The sequence below is a fragment of the Protopterus annectens genome, chromosome 6.part0 (assembly GCF_019279795.1).
Source record: "Protopterus annectens isolate FY-2018-M chromosome 6.part0, PAN1.0, whole genome shotgun sequence".
In the NCBI taxonomy this organism is placed as follows: domain Eukaryota; kingdom Metazoa; phylum Chordata; order Ceratodontiformes; family Protopteridae; genus Protopterus; species Protopterus annectens.
Window position 1 is genome coordinate 1,704,972,479 of NC_056737.1, and position 16,869 is coordinate 1,704,989,347.

The 16,869-nt window shown below is 40.0% G+C and overlaps 1 protein-coding gene across 1 annotated transcript in view; it reads left to right on the plus strand.

The window, feature by feature from the left end:
• The window catches only part of BMPR2 (bone morphogenetic protein receptor type 2), a 1,499,742-nt gene extending 1,497,990 nt beyond the window's left edge, over positions 1–1,752 (plus strand). The window contains exon 13 of the mRNA XM_044075094.1: positions 186–1,752. Coding sequence (XP_043931029.1) covers positions 186–424 — 239 coding nt within the window. The 3' untranslated portion in view covers positions 425–1,752. The remainder of the gene's footprint in view (positions 1–185) is intronic.
• The last annotated feature ends 15,117 nt before the right edge of the window (positions 1,753–16,869 follow it).

Sequence of the window (16,869 nt, forward strand, 5' to 3'; positions counted from 1 at the left end):
TGTGGTAGTGTATACCAGGTTATTTTTTTCAGTCAGTAGAAAAAACTTGCATAGTGTTGGATTCTAAGTGTTTTGTTTTGAGGTATAAATTTAGTTGTATTTTTTTTTTTTTTTTGTCAGCTGCCTTCATTACACTGGTTGAGTAGTTTAATAGAATTAATTGAAGTGTTTCTTTTCTCTCAAAGGTGAATCTGCACAAGATGGAAAGCAGGGCTCTGGGGAAAAGATCAAGAAGCGTGTAAAGACCCCATATTCTCTCAAAAGATGGCGACCATCAACATGGGTCATATCTACTGAACCACTGGACTGTGAAGTAAACAACAATGGGGCAGGACGTTCTAAATCTAGCACCGCTGTTTATCTGGTAGATGGAGGCACAGCAACGGCAATGGTGCCTCAGGATTCAGGAATGAACTGCTTATAAATTATTTTTAAAGACATTGAAAAAAATAAACCTAAACAGCTTTACCCTTCCATTGGTTCACCCTTCTTCAAGGACTTGCTTTAAATAGATATCAGCTATGCAGACTTTTTTTTTTTTAGCTTGAAATGCTTCCATATTTTGTTTGAAATCTGTTGCACTTTTTATTTAGGTATCTGTATGGCATCGTTAAGTCTGTCTGTTCTGACCACCTAATCATATAAAAAAATGGTCTTAAAGCATTTGCAAATGCTGAATTGATAATCATTTGGACCAGATAAAAAGGTCAAAAATGTGGTCTTTAAGACAGGGTTGATGACAGTAATGTGTTTGCATTTACATTTTAATTTCCATGCACAAGCCTGACTTGTATGTTTATGCGTTAACAGGCATATTATTTTCTGTATCCTTTTTATTATCTTGGTATGTGCAATAGGCTGTAGCTTTGCAGTGCTTTCAGTTAAGTCATGTTTAACTTGTTTATGCATATTTTGTTAACAATCAGTGCAGCCCTTAAGTCAGTAGTAATGTTAAGCATGTGTAAAAGGTGACAGCCTGCTTATTTTTTTTTTTTTTTTCCTTTTTTGGAATTGCGGCCAGTGCAACATTCCCTTTGTTTTTCAGAAGGGTTTAGAAAAGATGCAGAAGACTTGCTGCCATTCCCTTTTTGTCATTGAAATCATTTATATCATTGAAGTGAATATTAACCTGGCTATTTTTTTCTTTTAATTACTGATTATAACTGAGGTTTGTGCTTGTATATGGTCTGCTGACAGTTCTATCTGTACTGCTCTGTTAATGTTTGTTATAAATCCTTGTGTTGTGAATGCAGTTAAGCTGTTCCTTTTAATGTCTGAACAGTAAATCATACATAGCACTGACCTTTAAAAATCACAGCAGAAGGTCAAAAAGAGGAGCACTTTATTGTTCAGAATACAAGGTCTTTGGATACTAGATCCGTAAAGAGTTAGGGATAAGAGTATTTTTGTATAGGCTTAGTTGATTTATTTAATAATATATGTACACAAAAACAAGTCTTAACTTTATGAAGATAATCAGTAAGTCTTGGAGGAGCTAGCCAGAATTTGAGGAGAGGAATCAAAACTATATGCCTAAATCATATACAGTAAACTCTCAGTTAACTGGCAACCGTGAGGATTGGTAGATGCCGGATAACTGTAGTTTCTGGTTGCTTGAGAGTTACTATTAAAAATAGGCGTGACTAATACTCTACCCTATATTATATGTTTGGTTTGACTTGATAGTTTGGGGAGAGAGGGAATTTATTCCTGTCTTCCTTTTTAAAACTCTAAAAATGTAAGGTATGTTTCTGTGTGTGTGTGGGGGGGGGGGGGCAGAAAGTGAAACACATGAAATTTGTACTGTATTTCTTCAGATTTTTTTTCTGGTTGCTTGAATTTTGATTAACTGAGAGTTTACTGTAATTTCAGTATAAGTTAAGCTACTGCAGTGGTGTGGCTGTTTCTTGTGTTAAGGTGCAGTCATCTGCACCCAGTATGTATGACCTACCAGTTGTGAGGAGTCCAGTTAGCTGGAAAGTGTAGGTCCAGAGCTCCCTGGAAATCTTCCGTTTTGTTCCAGTATCTACTTCTTCCTTGCTCCGGAATTGGTGTGCTTCTGCTTTACTGTTAGAACACTAAAGATTTGCTTATTTTGGCATTCATGAATAGTACGCTATGCATGTGCTGTTTTCTTTTCTGCCAACTTTTGGAGCGTCACATATAATGATGATTCTATTAGTCTCCCATCAGGAGTCCTGCCTCCTTATTTTTGAAAGAGAGAAGTGTCCTCGAAGCATTTAGCTCTCATTCTCTCAACTGACCATTATATTTTTATCTGTTTACTTGGTGTCATGATCACCTGCTCCATTGATGGCATTCATTATGCTCTCAGTCACACTGATGTGTAAAATGCCCAGTGATATTAGCTTCATCTTAAGCAGGAAAGAAGGTGCAAGTGTACATTTTTTCATCTGACTTGTAAACTTTCCTTCCACACCTTTGTATAAAACTTACAAGCACAGTCCATTTGTTATCCCCTCATTTCTGAAGTGTCTGCTTGTAAGTGTACACCAAAGATGATTAATTAGGTGTACCTTTTACATTGTAATTTTTATGCTAAACTGCTGTGACAGTGATTATAAAGGGTACTGAAAAGGATGGATTCTGATACATGTAAAGTAAGCTTACTTGTCTACACCATTAAGTAAGCGCAGGCTTCCATTCAGGTGATGTTGTCAGAGTGCAGTAATACATACAAAATGTGTGTCTGAAACATTCTGACTGTACTTTGAAGTGGCTGCCTGGTGGTTACTATGTAAAACTGGAAATGTGTGGGGCCAGGGTTATTTTGGAGGCTAGACAAGTAGCAGTACTGTATATGGAATTGTAAAGACTGCATGTTGCAGTTGCATTAGTAATGGAAGCTTGGTTTATGTTCACTTTAATATGATAGCTGTTTTCAGAATTATTCTTGTTATTTTCAGAAGTGTTTTGTAGCTTTAACTTCATTTGTAAGTATTCATTTTCCAGTTTAAACATATGCATTGCAAATGGATGAAATGAATAACTGATGTAGGATTTTGAAACAGATTTTCTTTATATGTCATGTAAAAGTAGTTAGACACTGTTATGATTTAATCTGAAAAAAATGAGAATTACAAAAGGCAGAGTTGACAACTTATTATACCCCAGGAGTGAAAAGCTGTAGCAGAATTAATCTCAAGTTCTTGTATAAAAAATATAGTATTATTACTTAGACTTCAAAGCACACACTTTTTTATTAAACCTTATTTTGTTATTCTTGCTAGTTGAAACTCCGAATGGGAAATTAATGCACAACCATGCAGGGAGGCCTAAGTTAATAGGGATACTGTTGTGTACAGGTATGAGCGGCGAAAGAGTTGACGTATGCTGAGTGTGTTTTGTGGTATGCTAACATGATTTTTACTCCATCCTAGACAAACAATATTTATGTAGTACCATTGATGCAGCTTTTCTCTGCATTTCTTGTTAGGTGGCTGCAGTTTTCCCTCGCATCTTTACAGAACCATAGAGCAAAGATGCATGTTCTGAGTTGTAAGAATCTAGCACCCATGAAGAAAGTTAATGCATCCACATTCGTTTTGACTATACTGGACTGCATTTTTTCTCAAAAGAAAACCAAGTTATGAAGCTGCAGTAACTTTGTAGTTTTTAAACTAAACCAGCTTGCCTCAGCCACTGCTGGACTAAGTGAAGTTGTGTTAGTGTTATTGTGTAGTAAGTATGATAGTAAAGCAGTGGCAATAGTAAATAAATGAAGAATAAAGAAATGTGTGTAAAACTCAGTTTTACACACACTGTCTCATGATGGCATGCTTTCCGTTTTCTGGGTTTTTATAATACCCTCTCTTTCATGTAAAGGTCTTGTAACACAGCAATGCATGCTTTTTTATTGCTCTGTGTAAATCACCTGATATATAAAATATTAGATATTTGCAAATTATTAAAATTTAAAATATTTATAGCTGTAAAAAGAGTGCATGTCCTCCCAGTAGCCTGCAATTTTGCATGTACCCACTAAGTGGGGTTTCAAGAAGTTACCCATGCAGACTTCCCATATGATACAGTATGGACGTTGTTGTGTGTGTGAGACTGAAAAGACTGTGGAGATGAACAGAGGATACACGTCTCAGTGTCCCTATTATCTTATTATAATTCTTAGATGTTATGATAGAAACAAGCACATCATTACCTCGGATTACATGGTCCCCCATTTTCACAGTTTACCAATCCATCTAGTAATGGTAGCTGCATCAGTTTATGTAAAAACACATCTATATGTAGCATACAAGATAGTTGTTTCATTGTCTGCCCACAGATTGGCAGATGAATTTTAATTTTTTTTAAATACATGCTTAATACTATCAGTTTTGTGAATTATCACACTGTTTTACATTATTGTATCCAAGTATTTTTTCTGTCAAGTACTTAATGCTGAGATCAGAAATAGTTTTGTGTTATTGTCATGTTATAAACAATTTGCTCTTTTTGTCTTACCCTTATCGTGGCTACTCGTAGCAGTCCTGTGCATAAAGCATATGTAGCCTTGCATCTGTCAGAGTGCAGATACTAAATTTAGTTTGTGACAGCCATAAAGTATGGGTTTTAAAAACCTTATTATATATAATAAGAGATGAGACTTGTATGAGAAATGAGACTGACTGCTTAAAGCATTTGATTTTAATCACAGTTGTGTTTGTGTGTACCTTAACCCATAGCATTTAGGCTTGACTGGGTGTCTGTTGTGCTTTTTTTTTTTTTGTACCAGGTGGTGAAGATGTGCTTTGTGCATAAAACAGTAACTGGGCTAGGTGCTTATAACATTCCCCAAATCCATATATTTTTTTAAAAGGAGTAAATGTGTGCAGATCATGCGAGTCTGCTTACCAGTTAAAACCATGTAGTCAGTGGCCAGTCTGTAGTGCATTCAAAAAAATGAAGTAATATATTTTAATCTTTTTTTCTTACTTTCAGTTGCCTTGCACCTAACAGCCATTTGGCTAGTTGCCAGAATCAGAATGTGGGTCCCATTTACTTTTAGTATGAGAATTGATCACTGTGTTGCTTTTATACAGGCAGCCAACACTGTGTGTGTGTAGCCCTAAGGTTCCCTATCATGCTGTGTAGGTGGTCAGGTCAGAAGAGAGGGGAGTGATGCAACACCCACGCTTCCAGTTCTGGGCAGACTGCTAGCACCTAGGTCTCCTGTCTACCAAAAATGTATGTATTTAGATCTTGAGCATTTAACTTTAACTTATGTTATTTACATTGTCCAAGAGAAAGTAGCTTTGAAAGGTATCTTTGCAAAAGTAGTATTGCACAGTGAAATAATGACCCATCCCTGGCAGAAGTTCTGTGATTGTATAAGTGTTCAGCAGCATAGCTCCAGGGATATTGTGTGTATATCACTTCTCTTTCAGTTAATCTGGAATTTCAGGCATGGGAAGTAATGTATATTCGTAGTGTAAAAATAAGATACATTTTTTAATTCTGAGAACAAGAAGCACATTAATGTATTTGAAGAAATATGAATCTTGTGTATGTACACCTAAACTTGAAGAAGCACTTACCCTTGGAAATCACAATAATTAGTTATTAATAACACTTGGCAGTATTACATGGACTTAAACAGCTTTTATCTATTGGGGGTCCTAACTTAACATATGCAGAATTCCTATTTTCATGCTGATACATAAGCTAAGCTACTTAAGCAAAGTGTATGTTCTGTTTGCTAGATTGCGTTTAAGTTGATGCTTGTATAATATAATGCTTTTAGTTCTGTAATACAGAACTTCATTAACTGAATGGAAATTGTGAAGGCAGTGCCTGCCATGCCTTAAGAACACTTCACAAAAGAAGATAGCTTTTGTTCCAAGTTTGCTATTGAGCAGGCTGTGTTTGAAATGACAGTGTATGTTTGTAGCTCTACTAAAATCCTTTGCTGGTTGGCTCACAGTGCTTTCTGTTATCTGAAGTTTTCTGTCTGTAGGTGTATAATCTGATGAATAATAGACCATAGATTTTTACCTTGCAAGCGCCTTTTGCTGTAGGTAATGTATGGTGCATCCTTTCTTTGTCTTCTCATGTGGCTCTTCTTAAAATCCTGACTTCCCCGCTCTCATCACCAAGATACTCACACTGACCCCCGGAGATCGCTGTAGCATAATGACATGTCAGAGGGCTGACTATTCTAGTGCACAAAAATGAAACAATAAAGACATCTAAAGCTAGAGTTGACTCCACTTTAGAGAGCTAGAACTAAGGATGAGTATTTCTAAGTATCCCCAGTTGTTTCTAGCCAGTCTTGCAGTTGAGATGTCATCCTAATATTTGTTAATAGAAAGTTCCCTTGTTCAATGACCGAGAAGCTTAAGTCTTGTATCTGTGATTATGTGCATTGTGACTAGCACACAGAGGCTATTGAACAGTTCCACAACAAATATTTATTAATTTAAAACCATTTCATATGACAAAAAAAAGTAGTTCAGAACAGATTTTGAGAAATCTCTAGAGTAACAGCTTTTGTTTGTGTGGAGCAGTGAATCCCCTTCACACCCATCTTGATACAATCAACTTTAAGTTTGCTGTATGTTGGATTGAGTTAAGGGAGCTTTCCCATGATAGCAGTGTATTTTTGCTAAGTGCACTATACTATATTCTTGGCTGTCACATAGTTTGCTGGCATCGCTGTCATAAGCATAGTTGTTTTTTTGCCTTAAACTGTAGCACATTTTTGCCTTTTGTCACTGTGTTGACATTTTGATCCCACAATTCATCAGCATTGAAGGAAACACTTGAGGCATTATCAGTGTCTAGTGTTTAGACCAGTGAAGGAGTTCACAGCATATAAGGACATGCCAAAATACTAAGTCATCTAATGATTCCATGCTGGAGCACAAAAAAGAAAGCAGAACGTAAGAAATATGAAGTCAGATCTCCATTTCAGAGCCCTTTATCCTTACAGTGGTCCCCAACCTGCTTTCATTCATTAGGGCAAATTGACTCTTCTCAAGTGAATGGGGAGTGGGCCCTTGAATTTTTTCTGAGTGGGCCCCTTGAATTTTTTCTCAGTGCTTTTGGATCTTATTATTCTGAGGATTAGCCCTCTCATGGGTCGGCTGCTTCCCAGCAAGGGTTGATATGGTCCCCACAGGCCTTCCCATACCCATTTTTGTATCCTCAGCCTTCTCGGTCTTCCCTGCTGAACTTTGACAACATATTCAGCTTATAAAGGAAGATGACATAGATGGTGTATAAAAGTATATTCTAGCAATGATGACATAGATGGGTGTATAAAAGCATATTCTGGTAATTAAATGCAGTGCTGCCATTTCCCCTGCACCAATATCTCCACACCCTCAAGCCACCATTATTGCATGTTTCCCTGGATAAATATTTGGCAAGCATCAAATTCAGTAATGTCAGTATGCAGCCTACGTGGCCCCTTTACCCCTTGTGTGGAAGGAGCCCTAGATGAGATCCTGTCTGTATTTTTCCTTCCAAATTTGTTGCATTCTCTGAATCTGAAAGACAATTTACCATGTACTTGCGAGAGAAGCAGTCATGAGTACTTTCTTCAGGTAGCACCAATTCAGCCCTTAGAATGCTGTCCCCCCCCCCCCCCCCCAGAATTGTCTTGGCACATAACTTGGAAAGAAAGAAAGCAAAGTAACCCCAGAATTTGATCTTGTATGCTGTGGTGGAAGGCCAGTAGGAGCTGTCACATGCCACCTAGTCCAGCTGGGCCAGTCAAAATATTCCCAGGTTGCAGTTAAGTATAGTGGGGAAACGTTTCTATGACCACTATGGATCTTCAACAGACTAGCATTCCTCCCTGTAGGCTGCTTCCTCTGCTAAATCAAAGTTTGTTTGGGACCATGTGTTGGCCTTTAATTTCCCCTCCTTCAGTTCAGCAGATCCTGCATATTCCATAGGACAGTTGTGATAAGCCAGTAGTTAACATTGTGTGCCTAGCATTAACCCCCCTCCCCCACCCTATTTCATGGAGACTTGCACAGGCCTAGGTCCTGAATAGTCGTCCTTCCCAAATTAATTTGATCCATTTCAGGTTCAGTAGATGCTAACATCACCATTTTCTCAGCCATCATTCTTACCAGCATCTATTTCGCCAGTGTTACAAAGTACTGGAGTCCATACCTCCAGAATCAGCTGTGAAAAAGGAGACCCTCTGGCCTGTATCTCAGTTGTACTAACACTGACATCACTGATGCCCAGTCTTGTGTCTCATGTCATAATGGTTGGGCCCTTGCATTGGTTCCTGATGTGCTGACTTCCATTTTTCCTGCACTGATATGGGGTGTGAGATATCGGGCTGTCTCAAAGGATCTGGATGTTGAGGAATGATAGGTTCTTGTTCTACCAGGTGACTGTAAGGGAGGTTGGCATAATGGAGAAGATATTTACCTTACAGACACAAGGTTTGTTTCTTACATGGGTTATTATTGGCTAGGTTTAAAATGACCCACAAATGCAGTTAGCCCAGTACTAATCTATGAACCTATGACTAGTAGTTGTCATTGTGTTCAACTTCTGTTTGCCACTACTGTGTATCAGCATTCCTAAGTCCCCTTGGAACAGACTACATTTTTTGCCAGTATACATTCCAGAAGTCCAGTCTCTCTTAATTTTCCCCTTGTTTAGGGATGGCATTGACCATCCTCCACTCCTTTCTTCATGCAGCTTTTGTGTCATTTCTTGTTTCCTCAATCTTCAGAGGAGACCATCCAACCCACACCGGAAAAGTAAATGAATACAATTCACTGCACAGAGCCAGATCTGTGGCATTATACTGTCTCAGAGGATCTGGATGTTGAGGAATGATAGTTTCTTCTTCAACCAGGTGACTAAGTTTGGGAAGGTGTTAAAGTTAATACAGAAAAAGGGTTTTGACCTTCTCATTTTGTTCCTTTTCCACAAAGATGACTATAGGCCTCTTAGGTGGTGATTCTTATGGGTCATACCTTCAGAGAAATAATTTTGGTGAACCAGGAGCACCATGGTACATTGGCCCCATTCCCTTATAACACAGACTATATTTTTCATTCACAGAGAGTGAAGGACTTGGGTTGTGACTTTTAAAATCAAATGGACTATGCCAGCAGCTGCCCTGAAAAGCTCTCTTACCCCCAAGCATAACTTGTCCAGCCACATGATGAAGAAACCAGGGCTATTAACTGTTGCAAAGAGGTCTTTTGCATCCTCTACCATAACTTTGGAGGAACTGAACTACCTCACACAAATGATATGTTTTCAGTGGGAATTGTTGGATGAAGTTGCAGATACAGCAGAACAGCTACCACCTACTGATACCCACTAATATTTGAAAGCCCAGATAGCCAGAATTGTAATTGTAGGTTCCCTTATGGTCCACATAATCTGTTACTGCTTGATGTATTATTTAAAGCCCTTCTGCCCCCACCCCAGAAGTTGATGAATAGCCGAAGGGAAAAGGGTCGGTCTCTTTCTTCTGCAAAGATTTGTTTTCATCCACTACAGTGTACTTTTCAGAGGTTGTAGGCAAGATAATGGTGAGTGTGAACCTACTGTCCTGGCCATCAGCAGTAAGAACATTAGATACTATTCCAAAGTTCTTGCCAAGGTCATTATGAGTGGGATACTCCATCTTTCACTGGAACTGGTCAGAGGAAGACAGGAGCCCATTTGAACACTATCACTGTGGACATATGGGTCAAGGACATTGCAGCAAAAGGTTCCTACTTAAATATTTGCATCCCACTAACTCTGAACCAGTCCTTGTCCGATATTTACCTCTGTATAAAAGATACTGGCAAGGAAAGAAGTGCAAACGCTCTTTGTAAAATGATCAATACAGCCCCGTCCCTATGGCAAGTGAGATGTGGGATTTTACTCATGATTTTTAGTGCCAAAAAGACAAGGGGATGTAAAGCCAGTTTTGATGTTAGTGGTTTCAGCCTTTATCTGTAAAAAGAGAACTTTCATATGGTCTCACTTCAAGCTGTTTTTCTCTTCTTTCAGGGGTAGTCTTACATGCACTCTTTGGACTTGTTTGCATTTTACTCCTTGGGCAAAGGAAAAAGAAAATTAACCCCCCACCCCCCTCCCCAAGGAATTCAGATTCCTCAGAATCAGAGGATGAGAAATCTGAAGGAGTTTACATATGTTGAACGTCTTCTTCCCTCACACATTTGAAGACTGATTCTGATGGCACCTTATCCTCAGGTTCACCCCCTCACTGGATGAAGGAAGCATTCATTTGGGAAGTGAAGTGAATTTTCCTTTATTTAACATGCTTAAGAAAGGACATCCTGTGATGGGAGGAGAGTGTTTGCTGCAACCCAGGGACTCATTTTTTTCTATTAGAGGCAGTACAACTCTTAACTGCAGATGTCTCGGACAGGGCCTGGGCAGTCCACTTGGAACATCTAAGGGTTCTGGGAACTTACAACAGGCAGCAGACAAAACAGATTATTGCAATTGTACTGGCCTTGAAGGACTTCAAGGACAAGCAGTCTCCAAGAGCTCTTCAAATTTGAACAGACAATACCACAGTAATGTGGTACATAAGCAAGTAGGAGGAACACAGTCGTACCCCTATGCAAACTGGCTATGAACATCTGGATACTGGCAAAACAAATCAGTGTAACACCTACAGCATCCTGCATCCCAGCTCAGGACAATCGCCTTGCAGAATCTCTGAGCTGAACCCTCCTGGACCCCAGCAAATGGATGTTAAAAAAGGAGGTCTTTCTAGATCTCTCTAACCACTGGGGGGACCCAGATGTAGATCTTGTAGCCTCTTCAGAGAGCAAACAGTTGAACATGATCTGCTCCAGAGTCAGCCAAATAGGGTTATGGAAAACAGACCACTTCCTTCAGATGGATAGATCTCTTCCTGTATGCCTACCCACCAGTACTCCTTATCCCCATGGTGCTCCTGAAGGTGGGGTCATACAGGCTCAGAATAATCCTAATTGCTCATTTCTGACCTAGGCAACACTGTTTCACTCTTCTTCTGTCTCTCACTGGTGAAAAGACCAACACTCATAATGCTAAGGATCATGGACCTTCTCACGCAGAATAAGAGGTCTGTAGTTCATCCCAAACTGATAACCCTCAAACTCACAGCTTGGTGGATTGGATTATAACTCCATTCTCTTTACCCTACTCACAGATGTTCTATCCATTCTGAAAGAGTGGATAGAACATCTGTGAGTAGGGTAAAGAGAATGGATAGAACATCTGTGAGTAGGGTAAAGAGAATGGATAGAACATCTGTGAGTAGGGTAAAGAGAATAGATAGAACATCTGTGAGTAGGGTAAAGAGAATGGAGTTATATCCATTCTGAAAGAGTCCAGAAAACCAAACACTAGAAAGTCTTATTTAGCTAAATGGAAAAGGTTTTCTTTTTAGTGTCAGTGGCTTAACCATTAGCACATTCGCCATTGGTGCAGAAGGCTGTGGGTTCTATTCTCACACCATTTAGATGTGTTGTTCACATTGCAGTGCAGCATAAAGGGGAGAGCTGCACTCCTGAGTGTGTCATCCTTCATTTGAGATGTTACACTTGAGATCTCATCTGCTTGAGATGAGGGTAGCTCTGGTAGATGTAAAAGATCCCACGGCACCAACAGAAAGCATAGGGGACGTTCCCCAATGCCCTGACCAAATTTCCCCAAGTAGTATAAATACCACCTCAGGTCTCACCTTAAGAGGCTGTTAGCCCTAGTGGGAGTTAACCCGGTCAACAAAGAATAAATGTATAAATAAAAATAATAAATCAGTAAATTCTGGTTCCTGTCAAAAGGTGTTCTGTCTTCTCAAGCTAACATACCTGTAATATTCTAATCTCTCTCCTGCCTATTTAAACAAGGCTTATCATATTCCAGCCCCAAGGTTCATGGCTTGGCCATCTCATCCTGCCTCACAAGTTCTCCCCTGTTTACTCTCATACACACTTGAAGCAATTTCTTAAGGGGATTATTCACCTCAGACCATTAAGAAGGGAGCCTGCTCCTCCCTAGGACTTTAATTTTCTGTTTGAAAAACTCATTCTGCCACCATTTGAACCAGCAGCTTTAGCTCCAGTCAGACTTTTAAAATGGAAGACAACTATGCATCTCACTCTCAATTCTGTTAGGTGTGTCTCTGAGCTACAAGCCTTAATTGACAAAGAGCAGTTCCTTTTCTTCCACAGGGATAGGGTCACCCTTAAAACCAGCCACTCCTTTATGCCTAAGCCGGTTTCAGAATTGTCCTTGAATCAAGCCTTTCACCCCCCTGTGTTTTTCCCAAATCCTCAGAGCAAAGGAAAAAGGATTAGAAATGCCTTAGATGTGCACAGACAGTTGAGATATTATTTTGACAGGACCAACTTCCTTAAGAGTTCAGACCAACTGTTGGCAGTATTTGCTTGAGGGTAAGCAAGGTAGATATATGATGAAACAAACTGTTTCTAAATATATTACTAGTTGCATCACATTTTATTGTTCTCACAATGGCAAATATCCCCTGCAAAGTCAGAGCTCATTCCATTAGGCATAAGTCAACCTGTATTGTTTTTAAATGGGTGCCTGCTGAAGCCATTTCTGGAGGCTGCAACTTGATCATCTTTCTATACATTTACTAATCATCACCACTCTCAGTTTTGAGGGCTAGGTATGGATTCATTTCTGCCATGTTGTAGAGTCTGCTGTTTCCAGCTATTTCTGTCCAACCACCCTCATAATAGCTCTGTGTGTCTTCCCAAGAATTAGTACTACATTAGCACATTCACGTACCTAGCACTATAGTTTGTTCTCCTGCTTTAGTAGTTGGATCTTTGTTGAGAGCAGTCTTTCGGTACAACACTGACTACAATGAACATAGTACAGTTGTCTCTTCACTTACAATAATTGTGAATATTTGAGAAGATCAGTGTTGCAATACCCTTCCCCCTCTCTTCTGTCTTCACTCTTTTAGTTGGGTTGGGGTGGGTCCCACTTCTAATCATCATCGTCATTGTTAGGTGGGTCCCACTTCTAACCATCATCATCATTCCCCTCTTCCTTTTTCCATGTAGGTCAGTGTCCTTTATTTATGTTAAGGACAGTTGGGAAGGCCATGCTATTCCTCTGGACTATCAGACTCTGTAGTGTTGACTAGAATGAACTGAAGAAGGTTGCAACTGTCATCCGTTTTATTCCCAGATGACCATCTGCTCAGATGTCTGCCAGCTGGGAATGGTGAAAAGGCTCTGTTCAGTCCAGCCATGGGCTTTCTGAACAGAGGAAGGCCAAGAATCATTACTGCAACATTGATCTACTCGAACATCTAGAATTGTAAGTGGAGAGACAACTGTACTTTCTTATGTCTGTTCAGTGTAGATAAGGTACCCCTTGCGTTTGATATTTTTCCCTGGATCAAGAGTCAAAAGCTGTAGAGAAGTTTGGCAAAAAGGATTACTTATTCTGATTTCTTGTTTCTGTGGGCTGTTAATTACTTGTCTCATTTATAGGCTTTCATAGTTGTCAAAAACATTTGAGGGAAAAGCTGTGCCAAATTCCCAGCTCTAAGTAGTGGGAAAGAAAAATCTGAACATAGCATCTTTTCAGGGTTCCACGTGGTGTACTCTACTCTTGACATTGCATTTGTGATGGCCAGAATTTTGGCCATTAATACTTGTTTCCATGTGCAGCATGGCTCAGGCTGTTCTCACTCCAGCAGGAACTATACCAGTCTATCCTGGATGCTTCCTTCAGAGGCATTTTGTTTTTCAGTATCCCTTTGGTGCTCAGTGGTGACCAGTAAAAGGGGACTAATGCTCTTTTTACTGTTGTGGTTATGGATAACATTCTTCTTCAGCCTCTGGTAATCTTTTCCATTTGTACAGGGTGAAGAAGACAGTCTTGCCAAAATCTATCCTGAACCAGACTACCGTGTTTCCTGGTCCCCCATTAAAGTCTCCAAAGAGAACTGTATATTCTGCTGTGCAATTTCCCAGACAGTTCTCCTCTGGCCTCAGTATTTTGAGGGCAATTGTTTGTGTTTATCCCTGGCCCAAAGACCCATCACCCAAGACGTGGGTTCTGCATATCACAGCAGGATGCCACAACCTGGGATGTTTGGGACACCACTGACATGCCTTCTTTTAGCAGACCAGTCAGTGTTGGAGGAGTTGATAGCATAAGTAAGAGACTTTTCTGGCAGGGGAAGGGAATTTGGTCATCTATTCCTAGTCCTCAGGAAGTCAGGTGGAAGAGGGTCAGTCTAGGCAGTTATGAAGTTTGTTTCACATGTTTATGCTTCAAGCCTAGGTACTGTTTCTTCTGTAGAGCTTTTGGATGAGGATGATAAATGTGATACACGTCTTTTGGCATGTCTGCCATTTGGTGACCATACAGGGTGTTCCTGTGCTTTTCCTTAGATGGACAATATATGTAGTGCAAGGTACCCCTGTTTGGTCTCTGTCCTCTTCCATGGTCTTTGCCAAGGTGTTAGCTATGCTAGAGCAGATCCTGCAGTAGCACATCATCATCTTGTGTTTACTTGGATGATAGCTTGGCAGTGAAGTCCCTCCCCTTTGGTATTCTTTTGACAGTGGCACAAGCCTTGGCTTTGACTTGCTTACAATCATTTGTGGTCTCTTTCATTTTGCAAGCATTATTTCTATTTCTGGTGAGGCACATTCCATTTATAAAGGCAATTGTGAATATGGCTCAGAGAGGGGGAAGAGCACAGTGATGCCCTTTTTTATTTTCATCACAGAGTAATTAAGGCTCACCTTATTTGCTTGACCTTATTGTGCTAACCGTATTCACAGTTCCTATGGTTTTCTCTCCATATGCTGCTCTTGCAGCGATTGTTCGCTGTTTCACATGTGCAGTCCCCAGTTTTAAATGTGTCATTGGAGGGATGGAGAAACCACTTTGGGTCAGAGCCTTTGGAGTCCACTGTTGAAGTATTACAGTGTCTGTCTTTGTGACTGAGGGCTGTATTTTTAGGTGTCCAGGTTCTGTAAGCACTCATGAAGCCCCAAATCTCTCCTTTTAAGCTTAGATGCTCAGGCAGTTGTTTGGCAGCTGAGCATGCTGAGAAGGTATTTCTTGCTATACCTATGCAGTGAGAAGTGTACTTTCATGGGATTGTGCTACCAGCTAGGACATTTGCTTGGCATTTCATAGTACAGGCTATGCCATTATCCCATCAGATACTTTTTCAGTCACAGCTTGAGTTGCTTTGCAGAACGTCTGCTTCATAATGGCAGTGTGGGCCAGCTTCCAGGATTGTGTTTCCCTTAAAATAAGCACAGTGATTTAAGGTTATGAGTCATTTGCCTACTGTGTGGCTCTGAACAAATCACTTACCCAAACAGTGTCTCCAGACTGAGGCCAAATATGGTTCAGGTGGATCAGTAGTCTGTCACAGTTAAATGTAAAATAAATATGGAAAAAATGGAGTGTCATTTCAGCTGTTGACCTTGTATACAGCTGAGAAGACTGTAGTGCTTCCCACTTTTTCCAATTGGACAAGGGGGGATGAAGTGTAGATGCGTCCTTAGTGGAGTGCCAGCTAATTTGCCCTGTAGCACTAGAATATTAATCGATGTTTAACCATCCCTGTAACAAAACATCTTACAACGGTTGACTGTTTTTAGTTAGATGTATCAAGAATGTGTCTGCTTTACATGCTCAGCAATCACTTAGTCAATGGTTCATACCTTTACCTAGCACTATAGTTTGTTCTCCTGCTTTAGTAGCTGGATCTTTGTTGAGAGCAGTCTTTCAGAACAGTTTGCTTTCAGGTATTTCTTCTACCTTTCATGATCCATCTTCAGTCTTGGGGGTTTTAAGGCAGTGTGATTCTACCCAAATGTTCCACCAGCTGCAGAGGGTCCATGTGGTTTTTACCATTTAAGTTGGTCTTCAGGAGAGCCAAATGCAGTGAGTATATTGTTATAGCTTCCTTGTTGCAGCTTATACACTACACCATGGCACATGCATTCCCCTCTTTGAGTGATGATCAAGACCTGGATGGCACTAGTGATATACATTGTTCCTTAGCCTTGACTCAAGGATGCCGTGTATAGTTAAGAGGGCAGATGCATAGTCAGAAATTGGAGATTTTAAATAGAACCATGTGAGAAAATACCTGAAGAGCATACTGAAGTGTTCCCTTCCACTGACACTAGCTCTTTCAAAGAAAGCTGATGTGGTCACTTATAATGTATCTGTTAAATCTTTCAGTTTTCTTGTCTTTCTTTTCCTACTTTCACTGCCAACCTTGCCTGCTTGGGATTGGTGATACCCCATGGCTGTCACTTAACTTCATAGGGACTTGCTTGCTATTTTTTACACTACCTCCAGCAGATGTTGAGAGAAAATGTAGTCACCAGCATAAGGAACTGTAAAGGATTGGTTCATTCTTTTGCAGTGGTAGTTAAAGTGCAGTGACCTTATTCATACAGTCTCTACTGTCCATGAGTAAATTGCCTTCACCTGTCCTTCAATGTGCTGTACTGCTGCATAGAACCTCTAGACATTGGCTGGTGAGTAATGCACTCTGCCCCTTCCCCATACCCAAGGACAGTGGCTGATCTTTACTAGCTCAATCACGTGGGCATAGCTAAATCCCCAAGTAACATCTGACTTTGAGCTTGAGTCCCTGAAGGAGGCAAGATATACAGTGCTTTAGCGTTGTAGAATCTCTCTTTAATGACTTGTCAAATGTTCTGTTTGTATTTTTTTATTACATTGTCATATACTGTGCTATGCTGTACAAGGTAATGCTGCGTATGAACCAGTGTGGTTACTAATTTACTGAACTGCATTGCTCTATGTTCAGATACCGCTATGGAAGCTAATATTAAGCCACTACAAATTTTTTTATGGTTGCTTGTAAGTAAG